At 45.4% G+C, this 27514-nt stretch overlaps 1 protein-coding gene across 1 annotated transcript; it reads left to right on the top strand.

Annotated features, from left to right (window-relative positions):
- Positions 1 to 63: 63 nt before the first annotated feature.
- On the top strand, positions 64 to 19001 carry LOC118380704 (histone-lysine N-trimethyltransferase SMYD5-like). The gene is given in 13 exon segments (XM_035767687.2): positions 64 to 225; positions 1022 to 1130; positions 1908 to 2047; positions 4604 to 4725; positions 5416 to 5485; positions 5931 to 6035; positions 13836 to 13898; positions 14125 to 14195; positions 14338 to 14442; positions 14691 to 14770; positions 14929 to 15023; positions 15342 to 15412; positions 17474 to 19001. Coding segments are annotated over 13 exon segments (1176 nt in total). The 5' UTR covers positions 64 to 132; the 3' UTR covers positions 17526 to 19001.
- Positions 19002 to 27514: the final 8513 nt, after the last annotated feature.

Here is a 27514-nt window from a genome sequence, read left to right as displayed (position 1 = left end):
GTTGTAAATGAGAATTTGTTCTCAACTAGCCTACCTGGTTAAATAAAGGTGAAATAAATAGAGGCCGCTAAATGTTTACACGTAGGCTCCTCTAAAAACTTTAGAGTTCAAAGGCCAAGGGTTAATTTGAAGATGGCTGCCTCCCAAGATGACATTCTTTCTTTCTGCGTGGACACAACTAAAGTTTGCAGTTGTGTGGAAGTCCGATTTATTGACAAGGTTAAGGTAATGTGCAAACAGGGATTCTTTTGAAAAGGCTAATTTCAAGTTTGTCGTTTTCTAGCACCGTTTTGATGCCAAATGCAGTGGCACGCATGCTGTCAAATTGGCTGGCCCAAATTACGAGGACAGAATCTCTTGTAAAAAAATATATTTTTATGTTTACTGGCTGGCCATAGCTAGCTACTACACTGCGTGGTTACTTAGCTACCAGCCATGTTACTGTTTTTTTTTTTTTTTTTTTTGCGGGGGGGGGGGGGATATTTAACGTTAGGAACCCCATTAGCCGCTGCAAAAGCATCAGCTACTCTTCCTGTGGTCCACATGAAACATGACAATACATATAGTAGTAGTACAGAATAACATTGTTAGTCAAGGACTGAAATTCATACATTTAAAACGTCACATAGACAATACATACAGTAGTACAGAATAACATTGTTAGTCAAGGACTGAAATTCATACATTTAAAGCGTCACATGGCCTATATGTATTATACTTTATTACTGTAGCTAGCTAGCTAGGACATGTCAGCAATGTGACTAACTGATTAATGTTAACTAGATAGCTACGCGTTTAGTCTAGCTAGCTAGCATCATGTAACGTTAAATAGCTAGCTAGCTAATGAAAGCTTTGCACAGATTAGTCTCCTACTATACCTTTTTGAAGGGGCTAATAAAGGTCAAAGGCTATCCTGGTCTGACTCAATAGGGTGCACTTGGTATGGGTAAAGTATATGTAGCTAGGTGCGTAATGAAATTGTCATGGCAAACTAACATTAAACATTTTGCTTTTATTTTAGGGCAAAGGATTATTTGCCAAGAAGGCCATCAAGAAGGGAGACACCATTTTTGTAGAGCGCCCTCTTGTCTCTTCCCAGTTCTTGTGGAATTCCCAGTACAAATATAAAGGTGGGGTGCCATATAGGTTCAAGATTTAGTTGGTTGACAGACTGAACAACTCAGAAGTTACAACAAATCCTCCTTTTATGTTCCTGTCCTTTTATGTTCCTGTTGTTCCGCCAAACCCGGACGAATCTGGGTTTGGCGGATGCCAGGAGAACACTACCTGCCCCAAAGCATAGTGCCAACTGTAAAGGTTGGTGGAGGAGGAATAATTGTCTGGGGCTGTTTTTCATGGTTCCGGCTAGGTCCCTTAGTTCCAGTGAAGAGATCTTAACGCTACAGCATACAACATTCTAGATGATTCTGTGTTTCCAACTTTGTGGCAACAGTTTGGGGAAGGCCCTTTCCTGTTTCAGCATGACAAATCCCCTGTGCACAAAGCAAGGTCCATACAAAAATGGTTTGTTGTGATTGGTGTGGAAGAACTTGACTGGCCTGCACAGAGCCCTGACTTCAACCCCCTTGAACACTTGTGGGATGAATGGGAATGGTGACTGCGAGTCAGGCCTAATCGGCCAACATCCGTGCCTGACCTCACTAATGCTCTTGTGGCTGAGTGGGAGCAAGTCCTCGCAGTAATGTTCCAACATCTAGTTGAAAGCCTTCCCAGAAGAGTAGAGGCTGTTAATAGCAGCAAATGGAGGACCAACTCCATAATGCCAATGATTTTGGAATGAGATGTTTGACGAGCAGTTCACATACTTTTGGTCATGTAGTTTAGTGATAAAATCACCCTTAGTTATCTCCCATTTACTTAATCATCCATCCCTGTGTCTCCTCCAGCCTGTGAATACTGCGTGAGTGCTCTGGAGACAGCTCAGGATAATGCCCGAAGACTGAGTGGCAACCCTGGCCTCAGTCTACCCCACACTGAGCTGTGCAAGGTGCGCCCAGAGCTGCACCAAGCTTGCCCACAATGCCAGGTGAGTGTCTCAAGTCTTTCCCCATCTGCACTGCCAATCTGATTCCACACTCCAAGAATGCTTCCATCATGTGGACTGGATTCGTATTGCGTCAGACAACAACATTGACGAATGCGCTGATTCGGTGAGCGAGTTCATGACAACGTGCGTTGAAGATGTCGTTCCCATAGCAACGATTAAAACATTCCCAAACCAGAAACCGTGGATTGATGGCAGCATTCGCGTGAAACTGAAAGCCCGAACCACTGCTTTTAATCAGGGCAAGGTGACCGGAAACATGACCGAATACAAACAGTGTAACTATTCCCTCCGCAAGGCAATCAAACAAGCTAAGCGTCAGTATAGAGACAAAGTAGAATCTCAATTCAACGGCTCAGACACAAGAGGTATGTGGCAGGGTCTACAGTCAATCACGGATTACAAAAAGAAAACCAGCCCAGTCACGGACCAGGATGTCTTGCTCCCAGGCAGACTAAATAACTTTTTTGCCCGCTTTGAGGACAATACAGTGCCACTGACACAGCCCGCAACTAAAACATGCAGACTCTCCTTCACTGCAGCCGACGTGAGGAAAACATTTAAATGTGTCAACCTTCGCAAGGCTGCAGGCCCAGACGACATCCCCGGCCGTGCCCTCAGAGCATACGCAGACCAGCTGGCTGGTGTGTTTACGGACATATTCAATCAATCCCTATCCCAGTCTGTTGTTCCCACATGCTTCAAGAGGGCCACCATTGTTCCTGTTCCCAAGAAAGCTAAGGTAACTGAGCTAAACGACTACCGCCCTGTAGCACTCACTTCCGTCATCATGAAGTGCTTTGAGAGACTAGTCAAGGACCATATCACCTCCACCCTACCTGACACCCTAGACCCACTCCAATTTGCTTACCGCCCAAATAAGTCCACAGATGATGCAATCTCAACCACACTGCCCTAACCCATCTGGACAAGAGGAATACCTACGTGAGAATGCTGTTCATCGACTACAGCTCGGCATTTTAACACCATAGTACCCTCCAAGCTCGTCATCAAGGGGTCTCGACCCCGCCCTGTGCAACTGGGTACTGGACTTCCTCACGGGCCGCCCCCAGGTGGTGAGAGATTAGATTGCCTAACTTTAATTTGTGACAAATCAAACAAGTAAGTATAGTATAGAGAATCATTGTACTGTCTGAACCACTGTGAAATCTTTTCCCTAACCAAAAATATTGTATATCCAGCTGTTTGAAGCTGCTGTACAAAACCGAAAGTAAAAGATGCAAAAACAAAACCTAATAATGGGAGGCATAGAAATAGTGCACATAACACATCTCTCGCTTCTTAGACTTGCTTTCACTGAGAAAGAAATGTGATTTATAGATATATCAATGTGAATTTGGTTGGATCGCCCAAAAAGTTACATATTTAAGCTTTAAGGACTGGACACTACTGATCTTCAAATACATTGTTGAAAGCAAAATGGAGCATGCCTATATGCTTTTTCCTAGCCTGTTTTTTTTTTTTTTTTTTTAGATCTGTAGAGATGAAGGATTAGAATCCACTTAAATGTGATATACCTACCCAATGCCTGTTCTCCATATGGAGATGTGTTGATATACTGTAGCTACTTCCTCCAGGCTAGTCCAGTGTTTCGGCTTTGGTCTTCAGTGTAGTTATTCACAGTTCCTCCTGAAACTCTACCCAGGCCCCGACCAGGTCAGGTCTGAAATTCTGTATTTGACCTCTGTTCTGGCTCTGATTTAATTGTTTCGGGTATGTGGAATTAGAACTGATTTGCCGGTAAGGCAAGGAACAGACCCGACTGCTGCAGTAGAGGGAGGGAGAGTAAATTGTCTCGTTTATGCTGCTTCGGCTTATTGAGAGAGACGCATATTTTTCACAGGAGTGCCGCTTGTTTTTTTGTTGGCCAATCACAAGTCATCAAAGCGGCATTAGACTCTGGCCCCGTATGTGTATTGGTAAACAAGTTAGGAGATCCATGGAGTTAAAAGTTAAATGAGAAGGATATGTTTCCCTTTCAACGACCAAGAGCCAGCAGATGGTCTGCTGCTTAATACTTTGAATGGAGCTATTGTGTAGGACAGGGGAGAAAGCGCATCCTAAATAGCTTGCTTAGCCAAGATAGCTAGCTATCTTAACTAGCTTCTCTTCTTGGTTTGATGCAGTCAAACGGGTACTATGTAAGATTGGATAATAAGTCATCTAGCTTTTGCAGCTAGAATTTAGTGGTGCGAGTCGACTTGGTTGCTGCTGTGTCTCTTCCTCGAGCCACACAGTCACAAACACAGCAAGTCCCCTCTTAGCTCCGTTCCGCTCTCCCCGGTGTGTGCATTAACAGCTTCAGTTAATAACGTAGCTAAAAATATTGATTTTTCTGCTGCTTCCTTCACTGGGATCGGATCAGACAGGGTCTATACGGGGCCGGGTCCGGTTGTCTTTGGGTCCATTTGAACCAGGTCTCTATATTTATAACAAATTTATTCGGGTCAGAAACGGGTCCAACTTATTGGAACAAACAAGATCTCTCACTGAAGTAGACTTTGTCTCCCCCTCCAGGTGATGTACTGTAGCAACGAGTGTCGGCAGGCTGCGGCAGACCAGTACCATCGGGCCCTGTGCTTAGGCCACTCCCAAGAGGACCCGGACCATCCCGTCAACAAACTGAAGGATGCCTGGAGGTGAGATGGATTTGCTGTTTAATTTAATTCCAATTGATGGGGCCCATATTTCTCTTGCACTGAATCTGAAAATGTTACCAAAGACAGTACATTATGAAGATGTCTAGAAACTGCTTCTCAAATAGAATCCCCGATCATGCTGGTAAATATGGTGACGTTAGCTAGCTAAGCTCGTGCGCAGAAACACGTCATCGGGACTAACGGTTTTCGCGCCGAACTACTTATGTGCAGGCACCACTTATCAAAGGCACCACTTCGATAAAATGTTTTGATGAAAATAAAAACATGTCAGTATGTCAATTTCACGAGGTTGTAGTAATTACAGTTTCAGCTACCGAAGACATTATCTCAAATCTAGGTTTTGCCTTTAAATTTTGAGGAAATTAACTAAGGACACATTTTTCACTTCTCCCATTGACTTGCCAAACCCTGGTCTGCCGAGTCTCTGGGTTTTGAAACAATGTTTCTAGCTTTCTCTGTCCTTGTTTCCTCTAATTCTTTATCTCCCTCTCAAAGATCCCTCCCTTGCAATTCCTCTTTCAATTGGCTTTGACAGGGAGACAGGAATTGGAGGAAATGAGGACGAGAAAGCAAGGAGTTGGCAGCTAGTAATGTTTTCAAATCCAGCCTCACTGATATTTTGGCTGTAATTGCATGAGGTGACATGATCCCCCTCCATCTGTCCCCTAGGACTATGCACTACCCTCCTGAGACCTCCAGCATCATGCTCATGGCCAGGATGGTGGCCACTGTCAAACAGGTGAGCTACCACCTACCGCCTTTTTTTTTCAGCTGTTTTAATTCCAAAGTGAGTTGCTCTCTATATTTGCATTCTGTATTTTGTTGTCGGCTGAAAACTGAAGGAAAAAAAAATATTCCCCCATTTTAACAAACATTCAATTATGAAATGTCAGAAGCTATTTTTAATGTTTTCTTGGTCCCAGAGTCATGTTCAGAGTACTGCTTTCAATAAATGTGGGGGGGAAAAATAACATTTTCAAAAATAGAGTTGAAAGGTTTATCAGACAGTGATGATTTGTAGTGAATGCTTGTTTGAGAATCTGGTTCTGTGTAGATGAAAGACCTTTACAATGCCTGGGGAAGCATTTAACCTGTCAGTTTGCTATTATAATACTATATGTGCATGCATACCTGTGCATAATAGGTAACTCAAACACTATATAATGTTTGAATTTGTCATGCAGGCCCAAGACAAATGCTGCTGGCAGAAGTTGTTCTTTCAGTTCTGCAGCCGTGCGGCCAACGAGGAGGAGGAAATTGCACACAAGCTGCTGGAAGAGAAGTTCCAGGTAAGAATAGAGGTAGTGGCTATGCCTGAAAATGTAAACTACTAGCTGTCAAATCCTTGCTTCCTCAATTCCCCTTAAGGCTCATTTGGAGGAGGAGGTCTGAGGAAGAGACCTTGGAACCTCTCCGCCAATGTGCTTAGAGAGGAATTGAGGAAACAGGGATTGAGCTTCAAATGAGTTTTTTCACATTTGTGCTAACTATTAGGGTTGACTCATTGTTATTGTAATAGATTATAGACTACTGTAAAACTTCCATTAATTGCCTGGGTGTTTATTTGCTTAAATCACTGAACACAACAGGCGCTTATTACAGACAGGCTTCTATTTGAGCCTGGCGTCTATTTACTTAATACACACAGCTTTTGCTTATTTGCATATTGAAAGGAAAAATCCACCCAAAACCACTCATTCCTGTAATTTAGTGTTACATAACGCTAATATGTGGGAAATAGTTTTTGTGAACAAATGTTTAATTTTGACTCTAAAATAAGGTTGGTAGCAACATGTGGAAATCTGTGGCAGCGCAAGTCAACTACAAAACCCACAATGCAACACTCTCTATTGGCTGGCAATTTATCTAGCTAGTGAATGTAGGTACCCACAATAATACCAAAGTCAATATCAGCATGTGAAGTATCTAGTTAGCTGTAAAATGGCTCTAACAAACTGCGCTATCAATTTAAGAGTACAATCTCACCATGTTTAACCTGCAGATTGATGTGGCTCACAGTGGAGTTTGACAATCTCAACTGCATCATGCACCCTGGACTGAAGAGGCAGACAATTAGGAGAAATGTGTTAGACCCTCTGTTAAATTATGTTTCTCGAGGTAGGAACATCACAAAAGAACATTCGAAAGAAGACAACCTCCCCTGTTATGACATTGGCCAGTATTTAAATCTGACATGCATGATAGACATTCCTGTTAACAGTTTAGTGAGGGCGTCTTTATCGCAATTCTATGTCACACTTGCCGAATTTCTGCCTGCTTGAACGACAATAGCTCAGATGCACAAAAACAATATAACATTCAAAATGGGCACATCTTTACTTTAATTGTTTAATTCCAGCATTCTCTTCCAACATTTTAATACATTTCTTAATTTCCTGCACTGCTATCATTTACACACTGTGATGGTTCTTTTGTCTTAGTATGTCTCTATTTAAAAACGTTTTTTAATTATGCTTCAACTGTGCATTTTTGTCAGTTCGTACCTTCGCCACTAGAGGGCTAAGTTTGAGGGCTCTGTACTCTCGAAGTTGACTGTTTTTGTGCTTGCCTGGTAGCTAGCAGTTCTCAGCTGTTAGCAGCCAAATGGCTAGCAGTTTCTTACAGGTGATTAAAAACGTATGAGTGCCATCATTTTTTAGTTTTCAAATTATACTGAACAAAAATATAAACGCAACATGCAACAATTTCAAAGGTTTTACTGAGTTACAGTTAATTTAAGGATATCAATCAATTGGCATATTCAATAGGCATCTGGTCACAATAGGCATCTGGTCACAGATACCTTAAAAATAATGGGTCTCAGGATCTCGTCATGGTATCCCAGTGCATTCAAATTGCCATTGATAAAATGCAATTGTGTTTGTTGTCCGTAGCTTATGCCTGCCCATACCATAAGCCCACCGCCACCACGAGGCACTCTGTTCACAACGTTGACATCAGCAAACCACTCGCCCACACGACGCCATGCACGTCATCTGCGGTTGTGAGGCTGGTTGGACATACTGCAAAATTCTAAAACAACGTGCCTTTTATATTTTTGTTCAGTGTATTTAATGTAACAAATCAAACATTAAACCTCGTAAACATTTAATTTAGATCAAGCCTTTATTTGCTGAAATGTGTGCTGTTGCCCGGATATTAAAAAATGACAGAGCTATTTGAGAGTCTGCGTTTAATATAAGTTTTATGGTATTGTAGCGACCCGCACAGACAGCTGTGTGTTATGTGTTAGGCTAGGAGGTGGTTGTGTTGTACGGACCAGTACCCGGTGTTCGCGGGGTCCGACCTGTCAATCAACCTGCTATCTGCCAATCACGGGAATGCCTGGAATGTTCTGATGCCGGGCATCCTGGTGGTTGGTGGAGGGGGGTTGGGCAGGGGGGTGGAGCATTGGAAGTTAAGACCAGGTTCAGCCTTTGTTCTCTCTCTCTTACGTCTGGGTTTCACAAGAGAAGGTCACGATTGGCTTGTGGGTTATCTGTCATCTATTTGGCGTGTGCTACGGCCCAAACAGTAGCCTGTGTAAAGTTGGTGCAATAAACCGTCAATTCGTAAACTCAAGCCTCTGTCTGGACAATTGTTCATTTATGATCTAGTCAGGTCATTACATTGGTGTCAGAAGTAAAAACGTTGATACAAGTTAGCCAGCTAGCTAGGTGACTTATGTGGCTAGCTACCGTAGGTGAGAACTGGGATTGAAAATGCTTCGAGGGAATCCGAAAGTGAAGGTGGAGGTAGGGGACGATTATGGCCAAGGAGGTGCGTGTGAATGGACGTCGGGGGCTCTGTCTGAGGAGATCGCCAGGGCGTCGGAGCGCAGAGGCCGCTTGAGGGAGGACGTTAGAGCGATGGCGGCTGAAGCGGGCATGAGTGCTTCGTCGAATGTATTTCGCGCGGATTCTGGTGGGCTGACCGAAGTGGTGACGTCGACGCGGCGTGACGAGGAATCTGGGGCTCAGGATGTAAACAAACATGGCGGCGCCCAGTTCCCGGCTGCGTCCGTATCTGTTAAGACCCCGAAGTATTCCGGTAAGGCGGATTGGGAAGCTTTTCATGCTCAGTTTGAACTGTTAGCTCATTTTAGGGGGTGGTCGGATGAAGAAAGGGCACTGCAGTTGGCTTTATGCCTCACGGATGAAGCCCTGGCCTGTTTGATATTGATTAGCCCCGAGGACAGGCATGATTATGGGGCTTTAGTGGGAGCACTGAGGAGGCGCTATGGACAGTGTGTACAGCCCGGGCTACTGCGCTCCGAACTGAGTAATAGACGCAGGCAGCCTGGAGAGCCTCTACGGGTGCTAGCTAATGACATTGACAGCCTCTCTCGGCGGGCATATGCTCACATGCCCCCCTCCGTGCAGAGCGAGCTAGCACGGGACCAGTTCATACAGGCGCTCTCTCCTACGGAGCTGCGCATACAGACCCAGCTGGCTCATCCTGAGTCATTGCAGACAGCCTTGGAGATGGCTTTGGAGAGGGAGCTGGTGTGGGCTGGGGCTTCAGCTGGGGCTTTGGTGGGGGTGCAGGGAGACACACCCTCTGTGTGAGCTGGGGGGCAGAGCAGCCCGGAGCCGGAAAAGCCTGCTTGGGTGGCCGAAATGACAAAACTCATTCGTGCTGTGTCGCTACAGGCGGAACGAAACACACGCCCTGGTCCCAGGGTCTGCTGGGGTTGTGGCCAGCCAGGCCATCTGCGCCGAGATTGCCCCATGTCCTCCAGAGCTCAGGGAAACGGCTCGGGGTCCGCATAGACCGGGTAGTGCGGACCCCTGGCTTTCTATCCCAACCACCATCATCTTCAGGAGGAGCCCACCGGCACAGACGGGAAGCAAGGCTCCACTTCCCCCAGAAGCAGACGAGGGCAAGCGGATGGAGCCTGTTGTTGTGGTGGGCCGGACCTGTGTTGGGGACTTTGTCATGTCCCTGTCACTGTGGAGGGGGTGCCCTGCTCCGCCCTGGTGGACACTGGGTCCACAGTAACCCTGGTGAGGCCAGATATTGTGCCAGGTTGGACTCAGTGTGAGCCTACAACTGCAGCTCCGCACAGTCACAGGTGAGCTGGCACCCATGAAAGGGAAGGGAATAATGACTCTGACAGTAGGGGGCAGGACTGTGCGTCATCCTGTGTGGGTGGCGGCTGTGCAGGACCCTTGTATCCTGGGGTTGGACTTTCTTAGGAGCACAGGCTGCCAGTTAGACCTAAATAGGGGCACACTGAGCTTCCAGGGAGGGACGGAAGTCACCATGGCCCCCCCTAATGTCACATTCACTCAACCCAACAAACCCTTTACTCCAACAGTTAAAGCAGCAGAGACTCATGGCTGCGCCCCCCCCACAGCTGTGTGTGACTTTTCCCCAGTCCCCTGTCACCTACGGCGGTGTTTACATTCCCCCAGCTACCTCCATGACACAGCCCTCTGTGAGCCCGGGCCGCACCCCCAGCCCAGCTACCCCAGATGGGAGAGGAGAGGACACTGTCTGCAGTGAGGGAGATATGGGGGAGGAACTGTGTTGGTCTTGACCCTGAGCAGCAGGAACGGTTGTGGCAGTTGCTGTTTGAATTCAGAGACAGCTTTGCGTTGAGTGAGGAAGAGGTGGGTCAGACTCATCTGGTGCAGCATGAGATCGACACAGGTGATGCTCGACCCATCAAGATGCGTCCCCGCCGTATCCCGCTGGCACGCCAGGAGGCGGCAGACAAGGCTGTGTTGGAGATGCAGCGGGCAGACTTCATTGAGTCCTCAGACAGCCCCTGGGCGGCGCCAGTCGTCATGGGGAAGGGGGGCAAGCTGAGGTTCTGTGCGGACTACAGGCGGCTGAATGAGGTAACCAGGAAGGACTCATACCCCATACCACGTATCGATGAGTCGCTGGACCTGGTTAGGGGGTCCTCCTGGTTCTCCTCACTAGACCTCCGCAGTGGCTACTGGCAGGTGCCCCTCTCCCCAGAGGCCAGAGCCAAAACTGCGTTCTCCACTAACAGAGGACACTGGCAGTTCAAGGTCCTGTGCTTTGGCCTGTGCAACGCTCCAGCTACTTTTGAGCGTTTGATGGACAGGGTGCTGGATGGCATCCCCCGACAGCAGTGTCTGGTATACCTCGATGACATCCTGGCCCATGGCAGCTCCTTCCAGTCAGCCCTGGGGGCGCTACGGCGTGTGCTGGAGAGGGTGGCTGCCGCAGGTCTGAAGCTCCACCCCGAGAAGTGCCACTTCATGAGGAGAGAGGTGTCCTTCTTGGGCCACCGAGTGGGGAAGGAGGGGATCAGCACCATGGAGGACAAGGTAGGGGCTGTCAGAGACTGGCCCACCCCCACCGACCAGCGTCAGCTGAAGAGTTTCCTGGGCCTGGCCTCGTACTACAGGAGGTTTGTACGGGGCTTCTCAAGCGTTGCTGCTCCACTGAACCGCCTGCTGCCGAAGGACAAGGCTTTCACTTGGACAGTGGAGTGTGAGGAGGCGTTCAACACCCTCAAACGTGCACTGATCGAGGCCCCGTGCTCGCCCCCTGACCTCACCTTGTCCTTTATCCTGGACACAGACGCGAGCAATGTGGGCATGGGTGGGGTGCTGGCCCAGGTGGGGCCAGAGGGGAGAGAGTGGTGGCGTACTTCAGCAAAACATTTGACAAACATGAGCGCCGCTACTGTGTCACCCGGCGGGAGCTCTTGGCTGTTGTGGCTTCCGTCAAACACTTCAAGTACTACCTGGGTGGTCTGCCCTTTACTGTAAGGACTGACCACTCTGCTCTCCAGTGGCTCATGTCTTTCAGAGAGCCAGAGAGGCAGGTGGCACGCTGGTTGGAGGAGCTTCAGCCGTATGACTTCACGGTGGTGCACAGGGCAGGGGCACGCCACTCCAACGCCGACGCCATGTCCCGTCGGCCCTGTACTGCAGACGGCTGCCGCCACTGTGAACGGAGAGAAGGACGGGAGAGAGAGCTGCGGGCAGAGGAGGGTGTCTGTGCCACAGTGTGTCGGGCGAGCGGGCCTGTCTGCTGTGAGCTGCAGACTGTCGACGTGGCTGAATGGCGGCAGCAGCAGGGACGGGACACAGACCTACAGCCAGTGCTACAGTGGGTAGAGGCGCAGGTGAGGCCACCATGGGAAGAGGTGACAGCGCTCTCACTCGCGACCAAAGGGTTGTGGTCGAAGTTTGAGAGACTGCGGCTGGCTGATGGCGTGCTACAGCGGGCATGGAAGGAGTCAGCTACGGGAGAGGAGGTGGCAGGTGGTGGTCCCAAAAGCATTGCGGGAGGCTGTGCTCCAGAGTACTCATGGGGGTGGGGACTGGACACTTTGGGGTCACAAAAACACTGCGCCGTCTCCGTCAGGGCTTCTACTGGGGGCAGCACAAGAGGGATGTGGAGGACTTTTGTCGCCGCTGTGACAACTGCACAGCGAGAAAGGGCCCCCAGGCCGCTCTCATGCTCAGCTCCAACAGTTCCCAGTGGGGCTCCCATGGAGAGGGTGGGAGTGGATGTAGTTGGGCCGTTCCCCACCACAGACAGTGGAAACCGCTGGGTGCTCACGGCCATGGACTATTTCACAAAATGGCCCGAGGCCTATGCTCTGCCTGACCAGGAGGCAGAGACCATCGTCGACGCCCTGACAGCGGGGATGTTCAGCAGGTTTGGAGCTGCAGAGTCCATCCACAGCAACCAAGGCAGAAACTTTGAGTCCCGTGTGTTCGCCACCATGTGTGAGAGGCTGGGTATGCACAAGACCCGCACTACTCCTCTCCATCCTCAAAGTGATGGCCTTGTGGAGCGCTTCAACAAAACGCTTGGACAGCAGCTGGCCATCGTCTCTTCCAAACACCAGCGTGACTGGGACAAGCACCTGCCTATGGTCCTCATGGCATGCCGCTCCTCTGTCCAAGACTCCACTTCCTGCACGCCTGCCCTCCTCATGCTGGGGAGAGAGATCCGCACCCCTGCGGAGATGGCGTTTGGTCGGCCCCTGGATAGCCCTCATGTTCCTCCGGGGCCGGAGTATGCCCGGAGACTCCAGGACCGCCTGGAGACAGCCCACACCTTCGCCAGAGAGCAGCTGGTGAATGCAGGTGTGAAGCAGAAAAGGAACTATGACGTGCACACCCGGGGAAGGCACTTTGTGGCTGGGTAGCTGGTCTGGGTCTACAGCCCCCTAAGGAAAAAATGCAGATGCCCCAAGTTGGACAGTCATGGGTGGGACCCTGCAGTGTCCTGGAGAGGGTAGGGGAGGTTGTGTACCGGGTGAGCTTCCTCCCAGGGGGAGAAAGGTGGCACTGCACCGGGACAGGTTAGCCCCATACAGAGGGGCCTCTTCTCCCCAAACCCCAGGAACCCCCACAATTCCCCTCTCTGGCAATGACATTCTCCAGGCACCCACCCTCAGGTGCCGCAGACAAGGCTCCAGACAGCCCACTCCCCCTGTCTCCCCCTGTGTCACCGCGTGGTTCCCCAGAGCCACGGACTGTATTAACCGTTCCCGCTTCCTTGTCACCCATATCCCTGCCTTCATCCCCTGGGTCCCAGAGGGGCACTCTGCGACCATCACGGCCACGCAGGCAAAGGAGACCTCCGGGTCGCTTCAGAGACTTTGTTTGTTCCCTCGGGGACGAGGGACTTTGTGGTGGGGGGGCTGTGTAGCGACCCGCACAGACAGCTGTGTGTTATGTGTTAGGCTAGGAGGTGGTTGTGTTGTACGGACCAGTACCCGGTGTTCGCGGGTCCGACCTGTCAATCAACCTGCTATCTGCCAATCACGGGAATGCCTGGAATGTTCTGATGCCGGGCATCCTGGTGGTTGGCGGAGGGCGTGGAGGGGGTTGGGCAGGGGGGTGGAGCATTGGAAGTTAAGACCAGGTTCAGCCTTTGTTCTCTCTCTCTTACGTCTGGGTTTCACAAGAGAAGGTCACGATTGGCTTGTGGGTTATCTGTCATCTATTTGGCGTGTGCTACGGCCCAAACAGTAGCCTGTGTAAAGTTGGTGCAATAAACCGTCAATTCGTAAACTCAAGCCTCTGTCTGGACAATTGTTCATTTATGATCTAGTCAGGTCATTACAGTATGTTGCATTTTTTTAGGGACATTTGACCTTGCTACAAACCCTGTTTACGACAGCACTTTACGATGATCATCTCAATATGGTAAGAATGGCACAATTTCCCTTTACATTACCAATTTATTTATGGGCATACATGTTTGTCAAGCTAATACTAGGTACTTGGCTATTTCATTGTCAGCCTGGAGACAAGAATATAAAATAATATCTGTCTTGGATTTAATAATTTCCTATGAGTGAGCTCTGAGCTGAACATGTGTGATTATGATGCAGATACTGTACGCTATATAAGGTGTGTTCCTTCACATTAGTGGTTTACACCTGAGGGATTTCGCTCCCTCTTCGCCCTTGTAGGCACCAATGAACAGGGCATAGGTACCAGGTAAGGTTCAGCTCTCAATCTTTCCAACTCATAAATGATTGATGTTATGGACATAAATGATGCACTTAAGGCGTGCCATTAGTCCCAATATTAGTCTTTCTTTAAAGTGCCGACGTTGTTTTATCATGTTTCTTTTACATAGCTCTCTCAGCCAATGGGCTCATGCATGTGATGCGTTGGAGCTGACTAGCCAGCAGAGGGAGCAATTGGATTCCTTCATTGATCAACTATACAAGGACATCGAAAGGTCACAATTCCCTTCTTACACTGCTTCATGAGACATCTGTTCTGTTTATTGAGGAATACTGGGGGAAAGCTGTCTGATTAAAATATTTGTCTAAACCTACATTACCAAGCAAGGCTTTGTGCAGCTCACATTTTATAATAGATTGTAAAGGATACTTGGTGCCTCTGAATTGGGTTGGCTTGACTCAGCATATTTGAAATCCTTACTAAAATGGAATACATCTCTGCTACTGAGAATGGAGGTCAGAGCTGAATTTGATTTGTCTCCGCAGAGACCGGTGACTTCCTGAACTGTGAGGGTTCTGGGCTCTTCCTACTTCAGAGCTCATGTGAGTCGTCACAATCAGGTGGCTTCTGACCTCAGCTTCCATAATCCACAAACACACACATCATACAGGATAAATTAAATGAACTACTGCCCTGGTCAAAAGGCCATGTTTACAGTCGTTATCAAATACTTTTGTTTTGGTTGTGTTGTCTACTCTAGGTAACCACAGCTGCATACCGAAAGCGGAGGCATCTTTCCCGAACAACAACTTCTTGCTTCACCTCAGCGCCCTTAGTGACATCAGCCTTGGAGAGGTCAGAAGAGGATGCTGGGTTGGGGGGATACATTCTGGCCATGGATAAACTGGAGAGAACTTTGTGCTCAGTTGTCAGTCAGTTTTAGCAGTCAGAGACTGAAGATTGAGGCTGATGTGTCAAGCTATCAGATATTGAGAAGGCTTGCATCTGCCTGTAAATCTAGTGTGAGGAGGCCAGAGAAATGTTTTGCCAGCCATCGATTGAATTCTGGCACCAAAATAATAGCGCATTGTTGTGTAAATATAGTAGCAGTAATGGGAGGTCTTTTGATGTGAATGTCCTCATCTGCTAACTTTTGTTTCCTCACATATCCAGGAGATCTGCCTCAGTTACTTGGACTGCTGTCAGCGTGACCGGAGCTGTCATAGCAGACAGAAAATCCTGAGGTAAACAACTGAAATCCCCTGTGTCCCTTTGACAGACTCAAACTGTTCCCAGTTCAATGGCCACCCTCCCAGGTAATAACAGTCAGTCCTTGGCCAGCGCAGCCGAGGGGTTCTGGTGGTTATTCCGGTGCCGAACAACGCTCTTGATCGATTAGCAAACTGTCAATCCACTACCTATTTTTTACCCCCTTAAAGGGGGGCTGAACTTCCTGATTTAGCCTCTGTTTTAATTCTTCTCATTGGGAAATGCGACTGAGAACGAGATTTCGGGTTTTGGAGGCGTGTTTGTTTGAACGTTGGAAGCGTTTGTACGTTCATTGCCAAAACAGTACAGTTAGTAACTCACCCTTCTACACTGAACAAAAATATAAACGCAACATGTAAAGTCTTGGTTTCATGAGCTGAAATAATAGATCCCCAAAATGTTCCATATGCAAAATATACGTATTTCACTCAAATTGTGTGCACAAATTTGTTTACATCCTTGTTACTGAGCATTTCTCCTTTGCTAAAATAATCCATCCAATAAAAGGCCACTCCAAAATGTGTAGTTTTGTCTCACAATACAGTACCACAGAAGTCTCAAGTTTTGAGGGAGCATGCAATTGGCATGCTGATTGCAGGAATGTCCACCAGAGCTTTTGCCAGATAATGTTCTTTTCTCTCCCATAAGCTTCCTATAATGTCGTTTTAGAGAATTTGACAGTATGTTCAACTGGCCTCAAACGCAGACCATGTGTAACCACGCCAGCCCAGGACCTCCACATCCGGCTTCTTCACCTGCGGGATCTGTCTGAGCTTTTCCCCACAAAAAGGCTTTATTACATTCTGATTGGCTGGGCCTGGCTCTCCAGTGGGTTGTCATGGCTCCCAAGTAGGTGGACCTATGCCCACCCATGGCTGCGCCCCTGCCCAGTCTAGTGAAATCCATAGATTTGGGCCTAATGTATTTATTTCAATTGACTGATTTCCTTATATGAATTGTAAGTCAGTAAAATTGTTGCGTTTGTTTTTGTTCAGTGTAGGTAACTGGAAACAGTCTAACCGGGTCTTGTGTCTGGAAGTAGCAAGACAATTTCTTTCACCTATTCGCTTCAGGCGACTGTGGCAAAATTGGTTTGTCTTTGGATAGCCCATCTGTGGAGATAGTTGGTGCCGTCAATAAATTGCATAATGTAAATGGGACAATATTTTAGTTTCATTAAATGCTTTCAATATTTGTGTGGATTTCTGCAATTTGTAGTTGGTTTTAGGTTTTTAAATCAATGAAATTTGGAGTCATTGACATTTTTTTAAAAATTCTCATGTACGTTTTGTAATGTACTGATGGATGGTCCTTAACTTGCCCCATAGGGATATTGAATGTCTAACCAAATTGACCATGTGCGTCACAATTGGCTCGTATGCAGCTGAGCTCCGAATTGATGATTACTTGGGTGCTGCCAGCTGTGGGCAGGATTGAAATAAACCCAACTCTACTGTAATTTAGGGTATACTTCATTTGTCACAATTTCTTTCCCTATTTATCTCGCAAATCTCAGACCGTCTTCAAGACCAAAATGATTCTATTTACACTTAGAAACATTTATTCTAGTGTCAAAATGTAGTTCTGACTCATATCGATGCCACATGTGCCATTTTCAAAAGTAGTAGCTTTTTTTGGTTCAGTCGCACTTTAAACCCAGGGCAGGCTTGTTCTGTAAGCCCACTTTTGATTCACATTCACTGTATCCTGTTGAAAGGCATTTTACCTTGGAAATGCCGTAACTCCCAGAAACTGGAGGTAGTGAAGCGTGAACAAAGACTGGCCTCTGTCTCTTTTTTTTCTCAGCAAATGATAACAATTCAGACCCACTGTGTATTATGCAAATATACTGTTTTATTATGTTATATACATAGTGTTTACAGTATGAGTGTTGAATAATGGCATTTCTTTTTAACAGAGAAGTAATGATAGATTGACGCAAATGCATTCTATCAGTCCGCATTATCATCTTTCTTGCTCTCCAGAATGAGACAGGCAACTGTGTGACTTATGTAACAACGTTATTGTCTTCCCAGAGAACTACCTGTTCGTCTGCTCGTGTCCAAAATGTGTGTCTCAGATGGATGAGCTGGATCTGACGTCGTCGTCAGATGACATGGAGGAGGAGATAACGGATGTCTGCGGGGGAACAAAGACCAGCTCCCTCCCTCCTACTCACCCCCTCGCAATCCCATTCTCAGCCACGCTAGCTAACTGCATCTCTGCCCAGTGAAGACCAATTTCAAAGACGACATATCAAACTCCAAGCATATCAACTTCAGTTGTGTACCAAAATATAATTTTTCAAGGAAAAAGTCACTCAATGGCCTGAAGCTTTGGATCTCCCGGTTGAAAAGCATTTGGTCACATGACTCTGCAGTATCAGCCGTCGTCTCTAACCTCTCGTGTAGCTTCTGCTTATTGGAAACGTTTACATTAAAGACACCCAGATTGAATTTATCACAGTTTAGTACCTCTAGAATGGTAGAAATCATTAAATAGGCAAGATGTAATTTATTCCTTAGGTGTTGCTTGCACCTTTGCCCTCAGAACAGCCTCAATTCGTTGTGGCATGGACTCTGCAAGGTATCAAAGCGTTACACGGATGCTGTCCCATGTTGACTCCAATGGGAGAATTCTTGATACCCACGGGAAACTGCAGCATTGCAGTTCTTGACACAAACCAGTGTGCCTTGCGCCTACTACTAAACTCACTGAAATGCACACATACACAATCCATGTCTAAATTGTCTCAAGGCTTAAAAATCCTTCTTTAACCTGTCTCCTCCCCTTCATCTACACTGATTTGAAGTGGATTTAACAAGTGACATCAATAAGGGATCATAGCTTTCACAGGCTGTTCTCAGCATGACTGTTGTAGTACAATTTGTGTCAACTGTGTAATGCCATTGCATCAGCATGGACCAAAATCCCTGTGGAACACTTTTGACACCTTGTAGAATGCCCCTAAGAATTCAGGCTGCTGTTCATGAAAAGGAAGGTCCGACCCGGTACTAGATGTGTATCTAATAAACTGTCCGGTGAGTATGTTCTGAGAAGGATAATGCACCTGGCCAATCTAGTAGTGATAACATTAAAGTATCTACAGTGTAGCTGAAGTAACCAGGCCAAATTAAGTACATCGATCTATCAAGGAACGTTAGAAACATTGCAACCTAGGAGTTAACCATCAGCCAGAATAACCTTGAGCAGTAGAAAGCTATTGTCTGTTAACTATTTCCCTGTTTATTGAGAACTGTTATTTCCACATGAGTGAAATTGCTGCTACTGCCCACTCGTGAATCAATAGAACTACAATGACCGTAATCTTCAATGCCAATGTTTTCAATGTTACCGAACAAATATGGCTAACATCAAATGACTAACCTCAATTATCTCAGTTGGCATTCAGAGCACTGGTGCATGAGAACAAATTGCTTTTGATGTCACAAGGACATGCTGCAGCATAAGAACGGCAGCAAACACTGTATGAGAATCCTAGCAATTGTAATTTTTACCACTGGCATAAACCATTGAGATTAAAATGTGTTCTCTTATTTTCTTTATTTGTATTCTGCTTAGTGCAATTTGATTGTATGCAGAAGTTAAGCCAACTGGCAGTCTTTACCAACTATGACCACGTCAGCATTGCCTTGAAGCAGACAGATACCCTGTGGATAACTGGATATTTGGGAAGTCAGTAAATCTTATTTGTGAGTTATTGCCAACATCTGTGAGACCATGAAGATTTGACAAGTATTCCTTCCTAGTCACATTTTCTACCTCGATGGGTATTTTAATGAACGTTTCATTTGTGCCTGTTGACTCTTCAAGCGACCTTGACTTTGCTATATAGGCTCTTTTCTATTGATACTAGATTGTAACTCAAGAACAGCCTTGCAAATACATCTACATCTTATTGGAGCAGTGAACATGTGTTTGCTGTTCCCACTCTGCTTGGATGTTAAGATGCCGATTCAGGAAGCGAGAAAACGGCACATCTTTAGAATAGGAAGAAAAAAATCTGATAGAAAATGTGGCTAAATGACCTATTTTGTGATTTCACACCTGCCCCCAATTTTTTCAGTGAAGCAAATTTTTCTCTGTGGACATCATCAGTGTCAGCCTATCTTCCCTATGGGATTGGTTTAGAAGAGTCAAATGCAAATTTACGCTGGACATTCACATGAGAGATGAAAGGGAACATATTTTTACTTCCATGAGAGGATGCACACCTGGGATCTGGCGGGAGGCTGGACCTCTGGACGCGTCTTGGAGTGAAGTCCAACACCCATCGGCCGTCATCGTCTGAGCTCATGCCAGCATCCCCACGGGGCCTCTGCAGTTCTGGAATGTGGCTGCTTTTAGCGGAGCGGTCCACAGTAGGGGTCGAGTGCAGTTTTCCACACACTGCACTCCCTTCAAATGGAGAAAGTGTGAAGGTCAAATGTCACACCCCAGGAGAAAGGGGCTGACCCAGAGCCTCATTTGAAGATGGAAGGGGACAGGAAGTGGGTTGAGGGCGGTGGCGGTGTCTAAATAAAAGGCAATTATACGCGTCTAGAGAAAGAGGCTTTTATTCTATCTCACCAAGGCCAAAACACTCACAATCTATATTTCAGTAATGAGATTGGAAGGGGGAAAAAGTTGGTACATTATAATCATTGCCAAGACATGCAGATGGAGAGAAATTATAAAATTAGCATCTCATGATTTAAAACGGTAAAATCAGATCAAATCATGTCAGACTTAGATGTGCAGGTTTGACGTTCACACTGTGATTTATAATACAAAACCTTCAGTATCTGATTAAATATTCATATACAGTCTCATATTGACAGGTATCCGCACACCTTGACTTTTTTCCACATTTTGTTGTTACAAAGTGAGATTCAAATAGATTTGATTGTAATTTGTCTCAGAGCTTTGCACATCTGGATTGTACAATATTTGGCCATTTATTATTTTTTAAAGCTCTCAAGTTGTTGATCATTGCTAGATTTTCAAGCCGATTTAAGTCAAAACTATATACGCCACTCAAGAACATTCGTTGTCTTGGTAAGCAACTCCAGAGTAGATTTGGCCTTGTGTTTTAGTTTATTGTCCTTCTGAAAGGTGAATTCATCTGTGACTGTTGGAAAGATAACTGAACCAGGATTTCCTCTAGGATTTTGCCTGTGCATAGTTAGCTCTATTATGTTTATTTTTATCCTTAACTCCCCAGTCCTTGCCAATGACAAGCATACCCATAACATGATGCAGCCACCACCATGCTTTAACATTTGGAGAGTGGTACTCAGTGATGTGTTGGATTTGCCCTAAACATAATGCTTTGAATTCATGACAAAACATTTTTTTTAAATTGTTTTTGCAGTATTACTAAGTGCTTTGTTGCAAACAGGATGCATGTTTTGTAATATTTGTATTCTGAACAGGCTTCCTTCTTTTCATTCTGTCGTTTAGGTTAGTGCTGTCGAGTAGCTACAGTGTTGTTGATCCATCCTCATTTTTCTCACATCACAACCATTACTCTGTAACTGTTTTAAAGTCAACATTGGCCTCATGGTGAAATCCCTGAGCATTTTCCTTCCTCTCTGGAAACTGAGTTAGAGGAAAGACATCTGTATCTTTGTAGTGACTGGTTGTATTCATACACCATCCAAAGCTTAATTAATAACTTCACCATGCTGAAAGGGATATTCAATGTCTGCTTTTTGTATTTTTACCCATCTGCCAATAGAGGCCCTTCTTTGTGAGGCAGTGAAAAACCTCTCTGGTCTTTGGTTGAATCTGTTAAAATTCACTACTTGATTAAGGGACCTTATAGATAATTGTATGTGTGGGGTACAGAGATGGGGTAGTCATTAAAAAATCATGTTCACCACTATTGAACACAGTGAGTCCTTGCAGCACATTTTTACTACAGAACTTATTTAGGCTGGCCATAACAAATGGGTTGAATACTTATTGACTCAAGACATTTTAGCTTTTCATTTATTAAATTCTAAAATGTTCTAACACAATTCCACTTTTCTTTATGCGGTATTGTGTGTAGATCAGTGACACAAAATCGAAATGTAATCAATTTTAACATGTAGCCAAATTCCATAATAAGCATCACAATATGAAAAACATGGCACCACTCTGATTGTCACACTGAAATACATTTTTATTTTATGGGGTTCAGTGCCACATCTACCCAACTGACTTCTGAATATAACTGACATTTTCAATTACCAGGAGTCCCCCACAAGTAATGACAAACATTCAAAGTCATCAGTTACAAATATAGGCATTATGTTTCCCAGTCTTATTTGACTGAATTTGCACCTACTTGTATTACGTTCTCATCTTGGAGGCATCAGATTACTTTTTGTTTTATTTTGGTCCAACAGTTTCTCTTTTGTCAGTCCCTTTCCTCTAGGTGGAGAGTGATATTGCTAATACTTACCAATATTATAGATTTATTCCAAAACGTGTTTAATGTGGGCACACCATGATTGACGGGGCAGTGTTGAAATGGAAGCCGTTTCAAGACCAGAACGAGTCACTGGGGTTGAAATGGGTACCATATGGAAACAATCTACAATCTACATTAGGCCCGTCCAAATCGGTTACTGCAATGGATACCATGACTGCCTTGGAGGGTTACTCCAAGGTTGAGTGATAGATGGCCACTTGAGTTGTGACCAGCCAACCTGAGGGAGGGTCGTTGCACCATAGCTAAGCATGTATGAAAACAAACATGATGGACAGCAATATCATGATCAGTACCTTATTAAAATAACACTTTTAGGATTTAGATAGAATGCATTGGATATCTGTGGTCAGTTTTCCATAACCATTTCCCTGGCAAAGTCAAAAGGGGGTTGGAAGTGTGTCACAAGTACCTTTACTGCAAAGTCATCAGGACTAACTTTATCTTGTGGAAACATTGTGGGCTGCCCAATTGCCTCACATTAATTGTCGAAGGGCACCTAGTGGTAGATTGGTACAAAAAAGCAGACATGAAATCCTTTTGAGCATGGTGATGGTGTATCAAAACACACTGTCACTACAAAGATACAGGCAGGTGTTCTTTCTAACTCAGTTGCCAGAGAGGAAGGAAACTGCTTAGGGATTTCACCATGAGCCCAATGATGACTTTAAAACAGTTATAAAGTTTTATGCTGGTGATAGGAGGAAACTGGTGTTGGATCAACAATATTGTAGTTACGCCACAATACTAATGTAATTGACAGAGCAAAAAGAATAACAAATTTTCCGAAACATGCATCCTGTTTGCAACAAGGCACTACAGTCGTGGCCAAAAGTTGAGAATGACACAAATATTAATTTTCACAAAGTCTGCTGCCTCAGTTTATATGATGGCAATTTGCATATACTCCAGAATGTTATGGAGAGTGATCAGATGAATTGCAAAGTCCCTATTTGCCATGCAAATGAACTGAATCCCCCCAAAAAACATTTCCACTGCATTTCAGCCCTGCCACAATAGGACGAGCTGACATCATGTCAGAGATCACTCTGTCATGCTGATTTAGTTCGAATAACAGACTGGAAGCTTCAAAAGGAGGGTGGTGCTTGGAATAATTGTTCTTCCTCTGTCAAACATGGTTACCTGCAAGGAAACACGTGCCGTCATCATTGCTTTGCACAGAAAGGGCTTCACAGGCAAGGCTATTGCTGCCAGTAAGATTGCACCTAAATCAACCATTTATCGGATCATCAAGAACTTCAAGGAGAGCGGTTCAATTGTTGTGAAGAAGGCTTCAGGGTGCCCAAGAAAGTCCAGCAAGCGCCTGGACCGTCTCCTAAAGTTGATTCAGCTGCGGGATTGGTGCACCACCAGTACAGAGCTTGCTCAGGAATGGAAGCAGGCAGGTGTGACTGCATCTGCACACACAGTGAGGCGAAGACTTTTGCAGGATGGCCTGGTGTCAAGAAGGTAGCAAAGAAGCCACTTCTCTCCAGGAAAAACATCAGGGACAGACTGATATTCTGCAAAAGGTACAGGGATTAGACTGCTGAGGACTGGGGTAAAGTCATTTTCTCTGGTGAATCCCCTTTCCGATTGTTTGGGTCATCCGGAAAAAAGCTTGTCCGGAGAAGACAAGGTGAGTGCTTACCATCAGTCCTGTGTCATGCCAACAGTAAAGCATCCTGAGACCATTCATGTGTGGGGTTGCTTCTCAGCCAAGGGAGTGGGTTCACTTACAATTTTGCCTAAGAACACAGCCATGAATAAAGAATGGTACCAACACATCCTCCGTGAGCAACTTCTCCCAACCATCCAGGAACAGTTTGGTGACGAACAATGCCTTTTCCAGCATGATGGAGCAGCTTGCCATAAGGCAAAAGTGATAACTAAGTGGCTCGGGGAACAAAACATTGATATTTGGGTCCATGGCCAGGAAACTCCCCTGCCGTCAGTCAGGATGTGGCCCAGAAGTTAATTGACAGCATGCCAGGGCGGATTGCAGAGGTCTTGAAAAAGAAGGGTCAACACTAAATATTTACTATTTGCATCAACTTCATGTAATTGTCAAAAGCTTTTGACACTAATGAAATGCTTGTAACTATACTTCAGTATTCCATAGTAACATCTAACAAAAATATCTAAAGCAAACTGTGTGAAAATTAATATTTGTGTCATTCTCAAAACTTTTGGCTATGACTGTACTGTAATACTGCAAAAGAATGTGGCAAAGCAATTCACTTTTTGTCCTGAATACAAAGTGTTATGTTTGGGGCAAATCGAATTCAACACATTGCTGAGTGCCACTTCATATTTTCAAGCATAGTGGTGGCTACATCATGTTATGTGTATTCTTGTAATCATTAATGACTGTGAGTTTTTCAGGATAAAAAATAAATGGGATAGGGGGCCTCCTGGATGGCGCAGTGGTCTAGAGGACAGCATCGCAGCGCTAGGGAGGGTTTGGCCGGTAGCCATGTGCTCCGACACATTGGTGCGGCTGGCTTCCGGGTTGGATGTGCTCTGTGTTAAGAAGCAGTGCAGCTTGGTTGGGTTGTGTTTCGGAGGATGCATGGCTTTCGACCTTCGTCTCTCACGAGCCCGTACGGGAGTTGTAGCGATGAGACAAGATAGTAATTTGTAACAATTGGAGACCACGAAATTGGGGAGAACAGGGGGTAAAAATGTATTTAAAATAAATAAATACATGGAATAGAGCTAAGCACAGTCAAAATCCTAGAGGAAAACCTAGTTCTGTCTGCTTTCCACAAGACACTGGGAGATAAATGTATCTTTCAGCAGTACAATAACTTAAAACACAAGGCCAAATCTTCGCTGTTGTTTCTTACCAAGGAGGGAGTGAATGAAGTGGCCGAGTTACAGTTTTGCCTTAAATCTGCTTGGAAATCTATTGCAAGACCTGAAAGGCTTGTCTAACAATGATCAAAAACCAATTTCACAGAGCTTAACAATTTTGAAAAGAATAATGGGCAAATGTTGCACAATCCAGTTGTGGAACGCTCTTCGAGACTCACAGCTGTAATCGTTGCCAAAGGAGACTCGGGTTGAATTCTTATCTAATCAAGAAATATTCTTAATATTTTAGTATTTTTTTGTATTTATATTTTTTTTACAAATGATATAATTTTCGTTGAATTTTACATTATAGAGTATTTCATGTAGGAACTAGGAAACTCAGAAATTCCAGACTTCCTAGCTGGTTGTAGTTAAACATGTGACTCGTTCAACCAGTTAGCAAGCTGGAAATGTCAGAGTTTCCTAGTTCCGACTAGCACATGATCCCGGGATTATTTTTGCTGCAGATTTTGGTCGGAGTAAACCCTCTTGCGTTGCCTCTTCCTCTCTGATAAAACTACCCCTTAAACTTGTCCAGGTGAGAGCTTTTGTCCCTGAAGGCAGTGGTGGAAAAAGTACACAATTGTCACACTTGAGTAAAAGTAAAGATATACTTCATGACCAAAAGTACGTAGACATTTGCTCATCAAAAATCATAATATGGAGTTGGTCCCCCCCTTTGCTGTTATAACAGCCTCTACCCTTCTGGGAAGGCTTTCCACTAGATGTTGGAACATTGCTGCGGGGACTTGCTTCCATTCGAGGTCGGGCACTGATGTTGGGCGATTAGGCTCGCAGTCGGTATTCAAATTCATCCCAAAGGTGTTCAATGGGGTTAAGGTCAGGGCTCTGTGCAGGCCAGTCAAGCTCTTCCACACCGCTCTTGACAAACCATTTCTGTATGGACCTCACTTTGTGAATGGGGGCATTGTCATGCTGGAACAGGAAAGGACCTTACCCAAATAGTTTCCACAAAGTTGGAAGCACAGAATCATCTAGAATACAATTGTATGCTGTAGCATTAAGATTTCCCTTCACTGGCACCATGCATTGGGGCAGGTAGCATTCTGATTTTAAGCGCTTACGCGTTTCAGCACTCGGCGGTCCCGTTCTGTGAGCTTGTGTGGCCTACCACTTTGAGGAAATATGATGAACTGATCTGTTGGAATGGTGACATCCTGTGAAGGTGCCACGTTGAATGGTGACATCCTGTGAAGAAGGTGCCACGTTGAAAGTCACTGAGATGTTCAGTAAGGCCCTTCTACTGCCAATTCTATGGCGATTGCATGGTTGTGAGCTCAATTCGATACACCTGTCAGCAACGGGTGTGGCTGAAATAGCTGAATCTAGTTATTTGAAGGGGTGTCCACATACTTTTGTATACAGTGCCTTGCGAAAGTATTCGGCCCCCTTGAACTTTGCGACCTTTTGCCACATTTCAGGCTTCAAACATAAAGATATAAAACTGTATTTTTTTGTGAAGAATCAACAACAAGTGGGACACAATCATGAAGTGGAACGACATTTATTGGATATTTCAAACTTTTTTAACAAATCAAAAACTGAAAAATTGGGCGTGCAAAATTATTCAGCCCCTTTACTTTCAGTGCAGCAAACTCTCTCCAGGAGTTCAGTGAGGATCTCTGAATGATCCAATGTTGACCTAAATGACTAATGATGATAAATACAATCCACCTGTGTGTAATCAAGTCTCCGTATAAATGCACCTGCACTGTGATAGTCTCCGAGGTCCGTTAAAAGCGCAGATAGCATCATGAAGAACAAGGAACACACCAGGCAGGTCCGAGATACTGTTGTGAAGAAGTTTAAAGCCGGATTTGGATACAAAAAGATTTCCCAAGCTTTAAACATCCCAAGGAGCACTGTGCAAGCGATAATATTGAAATGGAAGGAGTATCAGACCACTGCAAATCTACCAAGACCTGGCCGTCCCTCTAAACTTTCAGCTCATACAAGGAAAAGACTGATCAGAGATGCAGCCAAGAGGCCCATGATCACTCTGGATGAACTGCAGAGATCTACAGCTGAGGTGGGAGACTCTGTCCATAGGACAACAATCAGTCGTATATTGCACAAATCTGGCCTTTATGGAAGAGTGGCAAGAAGAAAGCCATTTCTTAAAGATATCCATAAAAGTGTAGTTTAAAGTTTGCCACAAGCCACCTGGGAGACACACCAAACATGTGGAAGAAGGTGCTCTGGTCAGATGAAACCAAAATTGAACTTTTTGGCAACAATGCAAAACGTTATGTTTGGCGTAAAAGCAACACAGCTCATCACCCTGAACACACCATCCCCACTGTCAAACATGGTGGTGGCAGCATCATGGTTTGGGCCTGCTTTTCTTCAGCAGGGACAGGGAAGATGGTTAAAATTGATGGGAAGATGGATGGAGCCAAATACAGGACCATTCTGGAAGAACCTGATGGAGTCTGCAAAAGACCTGAGACTGGGACGGAGATTTGTCTTCCAACAAGACAATTATCCAAAACATAAAGCAAAATCTACAATGGAATGGTTCAAAAATAAACATATCCAGGTGTTAGAATGGCCAAGTCAAAGTCCAGACCTGAATCCAATCGAGAATCTGTGGAAAGAACTGAAAACTGCTGTTCACAAATGCTCTCCATCCAACCTCACTGAGCTCGAGCTGTTTTGCAAGGAGGAATGGGAAAACATTTCAGTCTCTCGATGTGCAAAACTGATAGACATACCCCAAGCG

The sequence above is a fragment of the Oncorhynchus keta genome, chromosome 4 (assembly GCF_023373465.1).
Source record: "Oncorhynchus keta strain PuntledgeMale-10-30-2019 chromosome 4, Oket_V2, whole genome shotgun sequence".
Classification (NCBI taxonomy): domain Eukaryota; kingdom Metazoa; phylum Chordata; class Actinopteri; order Salmoniformes; family Salmonidae; genus Oncorhynchus; species Oncorhynchus keta.
The sequence above is the reverse complement of the archived record's forward strand: the minus strand, read 5'-3'. Positions and strand labels throughout refer to the sequence as shown.